At 44.0% G+C, this 12,694-nt stretch overlaps 1 protein-coding gene across 2 annotated transcripts in view; it reads right to left on the bottom strand.

The window, feature by feature from the left end:
* The window catches only part of RAB28 (RAB28, member RAS oncogene family), a 150,751-nt gene that overhangs the window by 95,181 nt on the left and 42,876 nt on the right, over positions 1-12,694 (bottom strand). For both annotated transcript variants that reach the window (XM_088447123.1, XM_088447124.1), the window contains exon 3: positions 8,231-8,319. In XM_088447123.1, coding sequence (XP_088303249.1) covers positions 8,231-8,319 — 89 coding nt within the window. The remainder of the gene's footprint in view (positions 1-8,230; positions 8,320-12,694) is intronic.

A 12,694-nucleotide genomic window follows, 5' to 3' on the forward strand; every position in this document is an offset into this window, starting at 1 on the left:
CATACCATAAAAAAGGTTTTATAGGTAAAAATGTTAACCTTTGCAGTTCTGGGTATTCATGTATACAATAATGCAGCTGAACCTTTAGGCAATTGCAATCATTCCCAGCACAGCGTATAGCACATGTATCATTTTATACATCAGTAGCTGGAGCATAGACCTCATATATGTAACATAGCTTTCAATAATCTTAGGCAATAGCAATTAGTCTCAGCACTATGTTAAACGCATATATCATTTTAACTTAGACATCAATGGCTGAGGTTTATATCCATTTAGCAACATATTAAACGTTGAATTTAGTTATATGACATTAACAATCGGTTACAGATAGCCTGACTGATGAAACAGCCATAAGCTTTCTCAAAGCATCCCATATTACCCATAATTTGTCTGGATCATTGCCATAGAAGAATAATCCTAGGCTATTCCGATCCGCATCAGAACGATATATCGTCCAATATATCACTGTGGGCTTGATCCAATTTAGGTGCGATGGGCACGATGTGCCATTGCGTTAAAAACGCCGGCAAAGGTTTGGCACATCGCACCCTTCGCAGCCCGGCTCGCCAATTAATTCGCCTGAATTTGCTCGCTGCCCTATGGAACAGTGGGCCTGATTCAGACGCGCTCGCAAGCGGGTCGATGGTGCCCTAGTGCGCATGCGCGAGACCCGCATAGCGAGAAGCCAAGCAGTCGCTAGCACGAAAAGGGGCGTGCTGTCGATGGTGAGTGACAGCACGCCCCCTTTGGTGGGCGTGCCGGGGACGTTGCTGCCCAGACGGCGGCGTTCCCATGGGAACGCCTACCGTCTGGTGCCGGCCCACTGACATCACTAGTGATGTCAGTGGGAGTGCTTTTGGCTCCGATAGAGCCAAAAGCACTCCTGGACTTGCGGCAGGGAGACCCTACCGCAGGGTCTCCTCGCAAGCCCGATGGTCGCGATGGTCTTGACCATCGCGACCATCTTTTTGGCACCTCGCATAAGCTGTGGGTGGTCACCCACAGCTATGCGAGCGGCCAGGAGGCGCTCCAATTTTAGATAGGAGGGCCCTGAGTCAGAGTGAACGCTCGTCAGAGCGTATGGCTCTGAATCAGGCCCAGTGAGCACTTTCAGGCAAATCCGGTCGGCAAGCACGGCCACTGTTGCGATGACTCGCACAAGCGAGAACATCGCACCTAATTGGATCGAGCCCTTAGTGTTTACCCAGCTCAACTCTCAGATAAGAGTTTTCCTAATAAACAGTTTAATCCCTGACTAACAATTTAATTCCAATTCAAAATGTGTACAGGAATCATTGAACTTAAAAGGCCCCCCATACATCTGCGATGTGTCGCCACGAACCTGTGTTGCTGTGATCCCGGGTTGGAAGATCGGTGAAATCCAAAATGTTGCAAATCTGTGAAATTTAACATGTATAATTCCACCGATCTGCCGACTGGTCGCAGAACATCAATGGCATCGATGTTTCCGATCCGATCAAAGGATCGAGAGACCCGTCGTTAGATGTATGGGGGCCTTAACTGTAGCTATGAATGCAGTAGATATTTGGTACAGCTGGCTATTAGCGGGTTATTTTGCAGAAATCATGTTAGGTGAAATAATTTTGAGTTACAATTCATTGGTATAGTTTAGAAATGCCAAAGCGAGAATAAAAGCTCTAGCACCCATTCTTCCTCCGAATCTAAAGACAAATTTAAAAAAATCTTTAGAGTCTAAAAATCTCTAAATCAACCCACAGAGGTGTCACATAATTATGTCTACATTAGGACTGAATAAAAAAGTAGTTTAAAAAAAAAAAAAAAGTAAAAATAATAATAAATGATGATAATTATTGCTTTCATTATTTTAAATGGCCATGAAAAAGTCTCACAGCTGTTTTAAAGTAAACAAATTAAAATATAAGCTGGTAACAATAGGTCCTTTCTTAAATATCCTAAAAACATGTATGTATTTATTCCATCTTGCCCAAAATTAAAAGCTTTGCATTTGAGTCAAATTATGGTTCAGTCCAACATCCTGTAGTGAAAGGGAAAATGTGGTGTATTCAAGATATAGAATATGCATATCTGGAGAAAAAAATTAATGGTATAATATATAAAGTTAATTTCGAAAGTAATTAATTCCTAAAACAGGCTCACTGAATAGACTTATTCACAGATGCAAATAAGGTCTGCTGGGAAAAGTCAGTTAAATAATTATGTTCTAGTAAGCACTTGGGCAACATGTTGGCAGTCCAATGTTTTCAAATTTCAAGATGGCAATCATTTCTATAATATAGTGCAGATGTAGGAGTACAGCGAGCATGGCCCCTATCAAACAGGCTGCCCTCTCATACCCCAATAGTCACCACAAATACAGAAAGCTGCCCGAAACTTCTGTTTTGGGTGATGTTCTCCAAGTTATTATTGAATAAAGAGTTCATGCTTGGGGTGCAGTGAGTCGCCCCAAAGATTCCAATGGTCCACAGCTGGTAACTATACTGTTACTAAGAGAGTCTGTTTCACACACAGTGATGTCTCTTTGCTCCTCCATGTAAACTTCTGACTAACATGAGTGGGAAGTTTCTGAGTGTACCAGGACCAATAACAATGCTGCCTTTGGAACAGGCAGGTGGTAGTAGCGGAGCAGTAAATGGTAGTTAGAAAGGAGCCACTGTTGTGTAGCGAGCTGTAGTAGCAACATAGTATCCAGTTTCCTACCCTGACAGTTAAATCCTTTAGCAAAGTGGAGAGAAGGAACAGAGGGCCTGATTCAGAGCCGGACGCTCTGGCAAGAGCACTCGCTCTGAATCAAGGCCCTCCTACCTAAAATTGGAGCGGCCTCCTGTTGCTCGCATAGCTGTGGGTGACCACCCACAGCTTATGCGAGCGGCCAAAAAGATGGTCGCGATGGTCAAGACCATCGCGACCATCGGGCTTGCGACGAGATCCTGCGGTAGGGTCTCGCTGCCGCAAGCCCAGGAGTTCTTTCGGCTCTATCAGAGCCAAAAGCACTCCCACTGACATCACTAGTGATGTCAGTGGGGCCGGCCCCAGACGGTAGGCGTTCCCATGGGAACGCCTCCGTCTGGGCAGCAACGTCCCCGGTACGCCCACCAAAGGGGGCGTGCTGTCACTCACCAGCGACAGCACTCCCCTTTTGGTGCGAGACCCATAACGACGGCTTGGCCGTCGCTATGCGGGTCTCGCGCATGCGCACAACGGAGCTCCCTCCGTCGTGCGCATGCGCACTAGGTCACCATCGACCCGCTTGCGAGCACTCAGCCCTTGCGAGCGGGTCTGAATCAGGCCCAGAATACTTAAGGGGGGAGTTTGGCACAGAAATTAATCAGGTTCTAGCTATTTAATAGAGTGTACTAGATGAACGATAGCTAGAATCTGATTTGTCGCTCCTCCAGGAGTTTTAGAAGTTTAGATAAATTGCCCCCTAATGCTGAATACACACGGTACAACCTGCACAACCAAAGCAACTTTCTGTAGTGCAGGGCAAACGATTTTGGGTGTACACACTGATAGATATTTCAGTGAAGTCATATCTTTAAAGGCAAATCTTGACAAAATCATCCAAGTTGGCCTGCATGTACGGTCGACCATAGATATCGTTATCGTTAATGCGGGAACGCGCATCATTGGTCAATCGTTCACTGTATGAAGATGAACAATATGAACGATTTATCATTGAACGATATCGTTATCGTTCATATCGTTCAGGAAAATCGTCCCGTGTGTATGCAGCATTAGAGTGAAGAGATAGATAAGGAGAGGAAATAAGTAAGGAGTGATGAAGAGTAAGCAAATAAGGCTGGTTGGTGTGCGGGAGAGCGCCATAACCTAGTGTCGTATCTGGTGTGCATGACATAGGCATTATGTGGTATGGTCATATATGTAGGCGACAGGTGTAATATATTTTGTTGACATTTATAATGTCGACATGCTTGGCATGTTAATCAATGAAATGTCGACATAAGGAGAATATCGACAACATTTTCCTGGTGGTCTAGCAGTGACTTAACTAGTACGGTGGATCCGATATCTTCTGGGTCCACCGGTGCAGCGGTTTCGTAAATTTCTCTAACTCTCCCCCAGTGCTTAACCCTAATCTCCCCTCCCGCAGCCTAACCCTAACCCACTCCTTAGTTCAATTGTCTCACATCTTGCAGCCTAACCCTCTCCCTAGTGTCTAATGCTAACCACCCAACCCCACAGCCTAACCCTAACCTTAGTTCCTAACCCTCCCATCTCACAGCCTAACCCTCTCCCTAATGCCTAACCCTCCGCTGCAGCAACCTAAACCTAACCCTCTGCTGCCACAACCTAACTCTATCCCTCCGCTGCCACAGCCTAAACCTAACCCTCTGCTACACAGCCTAACCCTAACCTCTGCTGCCACAACCTAACCCTAACCCTCCGCTGCCACAGCCTAACTCTATCCCTCCGCTGCCACAGCCTAAACCTAACCCTCTGCTACACAGCCTAGCCCTAACCTCTGCTGCCACAACCTAACCCTAACCCCCCGCTGCCACAACCTAACTCTATCCCTCCGCTGCCACAGCCTAAACCTAATCCTCTGATACACAGCCTAGCCCTAACCTCTGCTGCCACAACCTAACCCTAACCCTCCGCTGCCACAGCCTAACTCTATCCCTCCGCTGCCACAGCCTAAACCTAACCCTCTGCTACACAGCCTAAACCTAATCCTCTGATACACAGCCTAGCCCTAACCCTAACCCCCCCGCTGCCACAACCTAACTCTATCCCTCCGCTGCCACAGCCTAAACCTAACCCTCTGCTACACAGCCTAGCCCTAACCTCTGCTGCCACAACCTAACCCTAACCCCCCGCTGCCACAACCTAACTCTATCCCTCCGCTGCCACAGCCTAAACCTAACCCTCTGCTACACAGCCTAAACCTAACCCTCTGCTACACAGCCTAAACCTAACCCTCTGCTACACAGCCTAACCCTAACCTCTGCTGCCACAACCTAACCCTATCCCTCCGCTGCCACAGCCTAAACCTAACCCTCTGCTACACAGCCTAAACCTAATCCTCTGATACACAGCCTAGCCCTAACCCTAACCCCCCCGCTGCCACAACCTAACTCTATCCCTCCGCTGCCACAGCCTAAACCTAACCCTCTGCTACACAGCCTAAACCTAATCCTCTGATACACAGCCTAGCCCTAACCCTAACCCCCCCGCTGCCACAACCTAACTCTATCCCTCCGCTGCCACAGCCTAAACCTAACCCTTCACTGCTGCAGCCTAACCCTCTCCCTAGTGCCTAACCCTAACCTCCCATCCCGCAGCCTTACCCAAACTCTCCCATCCCGCAGCCTAACCCGCGCCCTAGTGTCTAACCCTAACTACCTCTCGGGCAGCTTAATCCTAACCCTCCGCTGCCATAACCTAACCCACCTCTGTTGCAGCCTAACCCTAAAGCTCCGCTGCTGCAGCCTAACCCTTAAGCTTCGCTGTTGCAGTCTAACCCTAGCCCTCTGCTGCCGCAACCTAACGCTAACCCTCCGGTCCGTGCAGAATGTCGACATTTCACATGTCAAACATCTGCAGATGCTGACATATACAATGTCAACATAACTGTTGATATGAACACAGTTAAAACTTTTTAACTTAAACTTCCAAAGTCTCATCAGAATTATATCACTGCTACACAGATTAAAAATCATCTGACTTCTCTCCTATCAACAACCATATGACTGCTATATGCCACTATTCACTATTTTATGTGAACTTTATTCCCCTCCCACACTTTTCTACTCTTGATATTTATTAAAAAGTTTTCCAAATTAAGTTTTTCACGGAGGAGGATGTGGGTTAAGATGACATGGGGTGCAGAATTACTAATTTAGGACAAATTCACTCACAACGCATAGGACATAAAAACCGAATGAAGAGTATACATCAATAAAAATTATCATAAATCAGCATATAGCCGTCAATTTTAGACACATGCAGTATGTTTTGGGGTTTGTCTATCCCTTAAACAGCAAAATAATGCTGTGAAAAAACAAAAATCTTTTCAGTATTTGGGAGTTTCTTTTTTCGTTTTTGTTTTTGTAATACAGCTTCATTTCAAATACACAAAAACAAAAATATCCCATATTCATTTAATTTGATCAATATTCCAAATGATATATAAGTAAACCAGCCAGGAGTACAGAACCTTATTTTTAGATTTTTTTATTTATTTTTTTAATATTGCAAAGCTCCAATTTAGAATGATCACTCCTACAATTAAACTGTATCTGTATTTTACAGTTTTATTCCCTTCCTGCGACAGCATCCTAGTGGTTTATGATTACATCGGAGGGTGTAGGATCACTGTTAATTTCCTCTTTTACTTATTTCACTTATTTTTCTCCCCCTCTCTCTCTCCAGGGGACACGTGCACTGAACATTGTACCTGTGGTGTTGATTTCCCCAAAAATCCTCTACTAATTACTGTGATTTTCACATCTGACCTGAGCCACAATGCCTGGAAATGAGAAGCAGCCTCTCCGTAACAGCTGGGGATCAGCAAACAGGGCCGAGCGCAGTGCTGAACTGGAAAGCCAGGTCAAGACAGCTTTACTACACCTCTACATAAATCCAAATTATATTAATATTAAACCTTACTGCTCCTTAAAGCTCGGAGTCTCACTTAGGAACGTATATATTGGATTTCCAATAAAGAAAAAGCGCTCAGGCATGCAACATCCTGGCTGGCACATTTTATGCTTCTTTGACTCTGTAAGGCATTTTACAAGCGGGTTTTCCTACTAAAATTAGGCTAGAAAGCACAAAAACTAATGTGCAATTAATATCTCTGGTGACAATGTTGCTATAAAAATCAGAACTAAGTGGAGGGAGAGTGAGAGGTTATTCTAATGCTCCCGTAGTTAAAGGGTGGTTTATTGGGCACGTCTGAATGGTATATATGGCATCACACACTCCTGGATAGATCTGGATTTCAACTGCAAGGTTTAAGGTAAATAGCAGCAAATTCATCATCTTCAGTAAGGTCACACACCAGTACAGAATTACAGACCACATTCTCCTAGTTATTAATGTTAGGAGCAGCACTAAACAACTTAGAGCCCTGAGTTGCTATAAGGTGTACCCTGGCAGAGATAGTTGGGAGTTTATATGCAGAGGGATTGATAATGGGAAGGGGAGCGCATTTTACCATCCTAAATTATGGTGTATAAATGAAGCTGCCCAGTATCTGTGAGTTACAGAAAAGAGAAAGTAGGACATTTCCATGATGCAAAAATAAAACGGCATTTGCAGCCCTTGTATTGCAACATGGTTTGTCCTTGAGCTGAATCTGACGAAAAGTCGGAAATTAGCCTCTTTATTAGTAAAAGATTACCCGGTGCGATGCAGAGAGAGACAGAGGGGGAGAAGCAGTGGAAAGAGGGGGTGGGCAGATTGAGGTGACCCGGTATCTACAGAGTCACTTTACGAGAGAGAGAGAGAGAGAGAGAGAGAGAGAGAGAGAGAGAGAGAGAGAGAGAGAGAGAGAGAGTGTGTGTGTATGTATACAGTATATCTGACGTCAAAGTGGGTTACACTGCACAGGATCATCGTACGGAGTAAACATTTTATGAAGCAAATTAAAAATAAAACAAACATTTATCATACCCTGATCAGAGTAAATTCAACACAGTTTTGAGATGTACAGATACCCACATGGATTAAGTGGTTACAATATAGGGCAAAAGAGCCAAAAACAAATTAAATACAGAAATATGAAAATTACATGTTTTTACACTTAGACATTCAAAAGGTCTAAGAAATGTACGTCTTACGCTACAAACATACTTCACTACTAAGGTCATAATAACATTCCCATTAAGCCACTTATTTATGCTGTAACAGATTTACACAGTGCTCCCTCTAACTAATGAACCCACCCTTTTTTATAGGTATAATTACTGCACACAACTGCATTAAAATGTATAAATGACATTATGTTCCCCTATTTATAATGCAATGTTTGGAGCTGGTGTGTAAAGTGGAAACATTGTGCCACACTTTATTTTTTAACATTACCTCTTCCTTAAATCTATACAAAGTTACAAAACATTTACATGCAGATCTAGTGTGTGCTTTGTATTGAGTATTTTATGCATAAAGTCATTGTAGTCTTTAAGCAGCAACAAGTCACAACTTTACATGACAACAACTTATATTGACATTGTTTAAAAAAAAAAAAAAAAAAATGTACCTGTGTTCCGTAAATATATTTATCCAACATTTTGCCACCTATTGTTTGTCCTCCGATGTCCCACACTTGAAGAGTAACATTTAAATTTCCTGTTAAATAATTAAAAAAAAAAATAAATCAACACAAAAAGTCATTATAAGATTGTATAATATTTATATTTAGGACACAAATTATTTTATTATTTTACAACAATACAAGGAATTAAGTATGTAATATTTCTACAGGGCACATTCCCGAAACTTGTGCACTGTTTTAAGAACAATTGAAGATCACCATCTGTCTGTAACAGGCGTAGTGAAAACGCTCCTGCTTCATTTGTCTTTACATCAAACGGTTTTCCTTCCTACCATCTCTGACTATTCACAAAACAGTACATGGGGGGGGCGATTTAATTCAATGGGAGTTGAATAGTGCGGGGAAGTTGGTGCAGGACCTACTCAATTCAGTGCGCTGATTAGTCCGACTATTACAAGTTAAGTCAAGGGATGCCGGTTCTCGCAACTTAGCCTGGGTATATAATAATAATAATTTTATTTATATAGCGCTTTTCTCCCTTAGGACTCAAAGTCGCTTTACAGACATCAGAAAACATGGTACATTGTTAGCGTTCCCGATAGGCTGTATTAGCAGGGCGCGGCGCCCTGCCCTCCTTCTGCAGGACAAAAAGCACCCTGCCCTCCAGGAGGAGGATAAAAAGCGCCCTGCCATCACAGCCTGCGGGTGCCGTGGACAAACATGCGGTGACCCGGTTACCGCCGGAGAATAGACACCGGGCGCATGCGCCCGGCATCTATTCTCCCTTTCTGCAGCGCTTGGGGGCTGCCCGGCATGTCCGTAAGCGCCGGGCATGCCCCCAAGTATGACGAAAAGGGGACGCGTCTAATAGACACGCCCCCTTTTCATGACCACGCCCCTTTTCGGGTGCGTGCACAAGGTTGCCCTCTCTAGCTCCGGCGCCCTCCTGCCGCCGGAGCTAGAGTGAACACTACATTGTACTAGGATTTGGTGTTGCAAAAGAATAGAAAACCACACCGAGATAATTAAAATCAACCAAAACCTAGAGAACACAATAAACATATTGCGGGGTTGGTGCTGACATTTTGGGAAATAACTTCCATGGGTTATATATTCCACCCACAAAGGTACCAAATGAGGCAGCAGACTTGGGCGCACTATGTAGGATTACCCTGGCTGGAATAGGTTACGCCTAGAAGAGATGACACAAAATGGGTGGTTGCAAAATCCTGATGCTCGGAGTAGGGTCCCAACATAATAGTCAGGTCCATGTATTTTTCATCCCATCCACGAGTGTACCAGGTGAGGCAGCCATGGTGGGCGCACTACGAAGGTTGCACTGTGGGTGATAAACCATACAAGGACCCAAGGAATATATTGGAAAACTGACACGTGTGGCAGTATGATATACCCTTTGTCAAAAGATCCACATGAAGTACATCCTGCCCATGGAGGATGCACTTCAGTGGATGTATAGCACACCAGTATATCATACAGTGGGGTTTAGTTGCGAGAACCGGCATTCTCCGACTTAAGTGCTGCCCGAGAGGCTGTTCGCGCCGGGAACTTTAGTCGGATTTCTCCTCGCACTCTCAGGAGGGTACGAGAAGAAATAATTTAATCGACCTAACAGTACCCAGCGCTATTCAACTCCCGCTGAATTGAATCGCCCTCAGATTCTAAGGCGTATTGAAAAGGAATTGTGGCTGTTCAGACACTATTGGAGGGAGTATCTACATTTAGAGGAGACAATGTAGCGCCACAAAGACAAATGACAATACCGTTCCACCAGTAACTATAAGCTATTTTAGTTTACACTGTTAATATCTCACTTTCCACTCGTAACATACTTCCCTAATTTCCCGATACGTCCTGTGGACTACTAAATTTTGAAAAGCTCTCCAGGGCTCTTGAGAGGGTAGGCCAGCCTCCTAGATCTGCTTACTTCCCTAGTGAAGTCGGTGGTCCAGTGGGTTTGATGACGCAATTTGCATTAATTTGCATCACCATAGCACTGCCTTGCCTCCCCAACATTGCTGTGGTTCATGATCTGCACCTGTAATTCAGGTATGTATTTGGCTTGTCGAAAAGCTGTATGTAGGCCCCGGAATGCAGACACCATTAAGTCGCCAAGTTAAAGAATTGAATGTGCACTGGCAGTACAACTGTATACATGATCAATTACCATCATGTTTGCAACTATACTGCCGGTGTGCGTAAAATGCTTTAAGTGGCATTTCACATTAGTCAACCTAATGGTGTCTGCCTCCCGTGGTCCACATGCTGCTTGGCTACAGTGCAATTGCAACTTTGCCTCTTTCTCTGTTCTGGCCACTGTAGGGATTGTTCATAACAATTCAGGAAATGATATGCACTGAAATGTCAACTTTATCCCTTAAGCCGGCTACACACGGCACGATGTGCAACTGGCGATGCGACAATCTGACGTCCGACCTCACAGGAGCACGCAGTGGCCGATATCATGCCCACACACAGAACGATATGGCTGCAATATTGTTCCAATCCGTCAAATCGGCCGCTATATTGCTGTGTGTGGGGCTATTGAGGTTCTTAAACAGCTTTCATCTGCATCACAATGTTTATTATTAAACATTTTGTTTTTTATCCTAAATGATAATTCCATCTTCAAATAATATATTTAATTAACCTAACATGTATGGCATTGTATTTTTTCTAACAATGCAGTCACAATGGGGAAAGAGAGTCAAACTGCAGTATTATCACTGCTCTGAGAGCAAGGACTATGGCAAAAAACTACATGTACCATGGCGCATTGCAACACCTATTTCAACGGCACAGGTGGAGCATATAAAATTGGAATCCATCCTGAACCGACCTTAAACAGTTGCAGATAAGATAACACACTTAAAGTTTGACGTGGAGGAAAGGGGATAGGGTACATGGGGACTCTCCTGATGTTTCGGGAGAGTAGGTAAGTATGAAGTGCACTGTACTGTACATGGGGGGGAATCAAGTAACATTGTCGACAGTTGCCATGACTAAATTCATAATGGCGACACCACAATGTCAACATCTGACATGTCATCATGTGAAATAACATTCTCAGCATGCAGACAGTTAGTGTTAGATGTCACCGGGACGGTTAGGGTTAGGTTGCAGGAGGAGGTTAAGATTAGGCTGCACTTGTTTGTTACAAGCGGCTAGTGCTCCTGTACCATACTTACCGGACTTGCCTGGAGAGGAGATGCAGGGGGGTAAAGACAGACGATCTGCATCATTAAGCCCTCACTGTGAAATGACGGTAATCCTGTATATTTGACTAGAGGGCGGGGCCCAATGACACGATTTTCATAGAATTGTGTCATTAGGCCCCGCCCCTACTCACAGAGCCGCCGATCCACGAGAAAATGCTCTCCATTCTGCCAACTTGACTAGGAAGTGGGTAGAAAATGAGAGAAGTGCTTACATTTCCAGGGGTTGCGGGTGGTTACCTCAAAAATCAGGAGCCTCCCGCAGATCCCGGGAGGGTAGGCAAGTATGGCTTGTACATGTACTTCTCCGCAAAACAAGTCCAAACAAACATAGGTCTTTGGAAGACAATACATTCCTAGACACACTCCATGAAATGTAATAAAAGCCAGCAATTTACAATTTTTCATAGTCTTCCCCTATACACAGTTTGCGGAAGAGGTTCCCAAGTAAAAAATTGTGCCAGGAAGTGCGCTGGGTAGATATTATAAAGAATTGTTGAAAATCCAAGACGGATTTCTAAATCGCATCCGGTGAAAACAGATATGCCGTGGATTGAACCAACATACTTAAAACTTAGGACCCGATTCTGATGTGAACGTTATTGCACAGCCTCAAGGAAGCGACTATGCAATACCAGCCAGCAAATATTTAAATACTGCAGGCGGTGTCTATAGGAAGCAGACGCCTCCTGGCAGCCATAGCGATCTCACCTGCTCATGTACAGTTCAGGTCCTGCACATGCACAATTTTCCAATAAACGGAAACTGCGTGAATACTCTCCATATCATCCAGACATGAATCAGGCCCTTAGTCCATCAACTCTCTATAATCTAGTGACTGTTACATAATTTCAGCCAAAACTACAAAAAAAAATAGCTGCTTGCCCTACATAAAAGATGACAGGTACTCAGAAAAAAAAAAAAAAGGACCTGCATTGCAAGATGTTACATATTTCTGGATAAAAGGAAAAATATACTGTAAAATGTAAAAATAAAAAATAAAAATTCCTCCTGAAGGTGGTCTACCATTAACATCTAATTACAGAAAGGTGGTTTACACAGCTTTGGGAAAACAGATCTGGTTTAGGTTTCTGTCTGTTTATAAGCATACGGAGGCAGTCTTTTCAAATGCCGGAATTCCATATGTATTCCAAACTTTAAACTTGAATTGCAAATGCAAAATACACATGCAAGCTTTACAATGAACACAAATAAG

Source organism: Taudactylus pleione, unplaced genomic scaffold (genome assembly GCF_031769625.1).
Source record: "Taudactylus pleione unplaced genomic scaffold, aTauple2 ptg000419l, whole genome shotgun sequence".
NCBI lineage: Eukaryota > Metazoa > Chordata > Amphibia > Anura > Myobatrachidae > Taudactylus > Taudactylus pleione.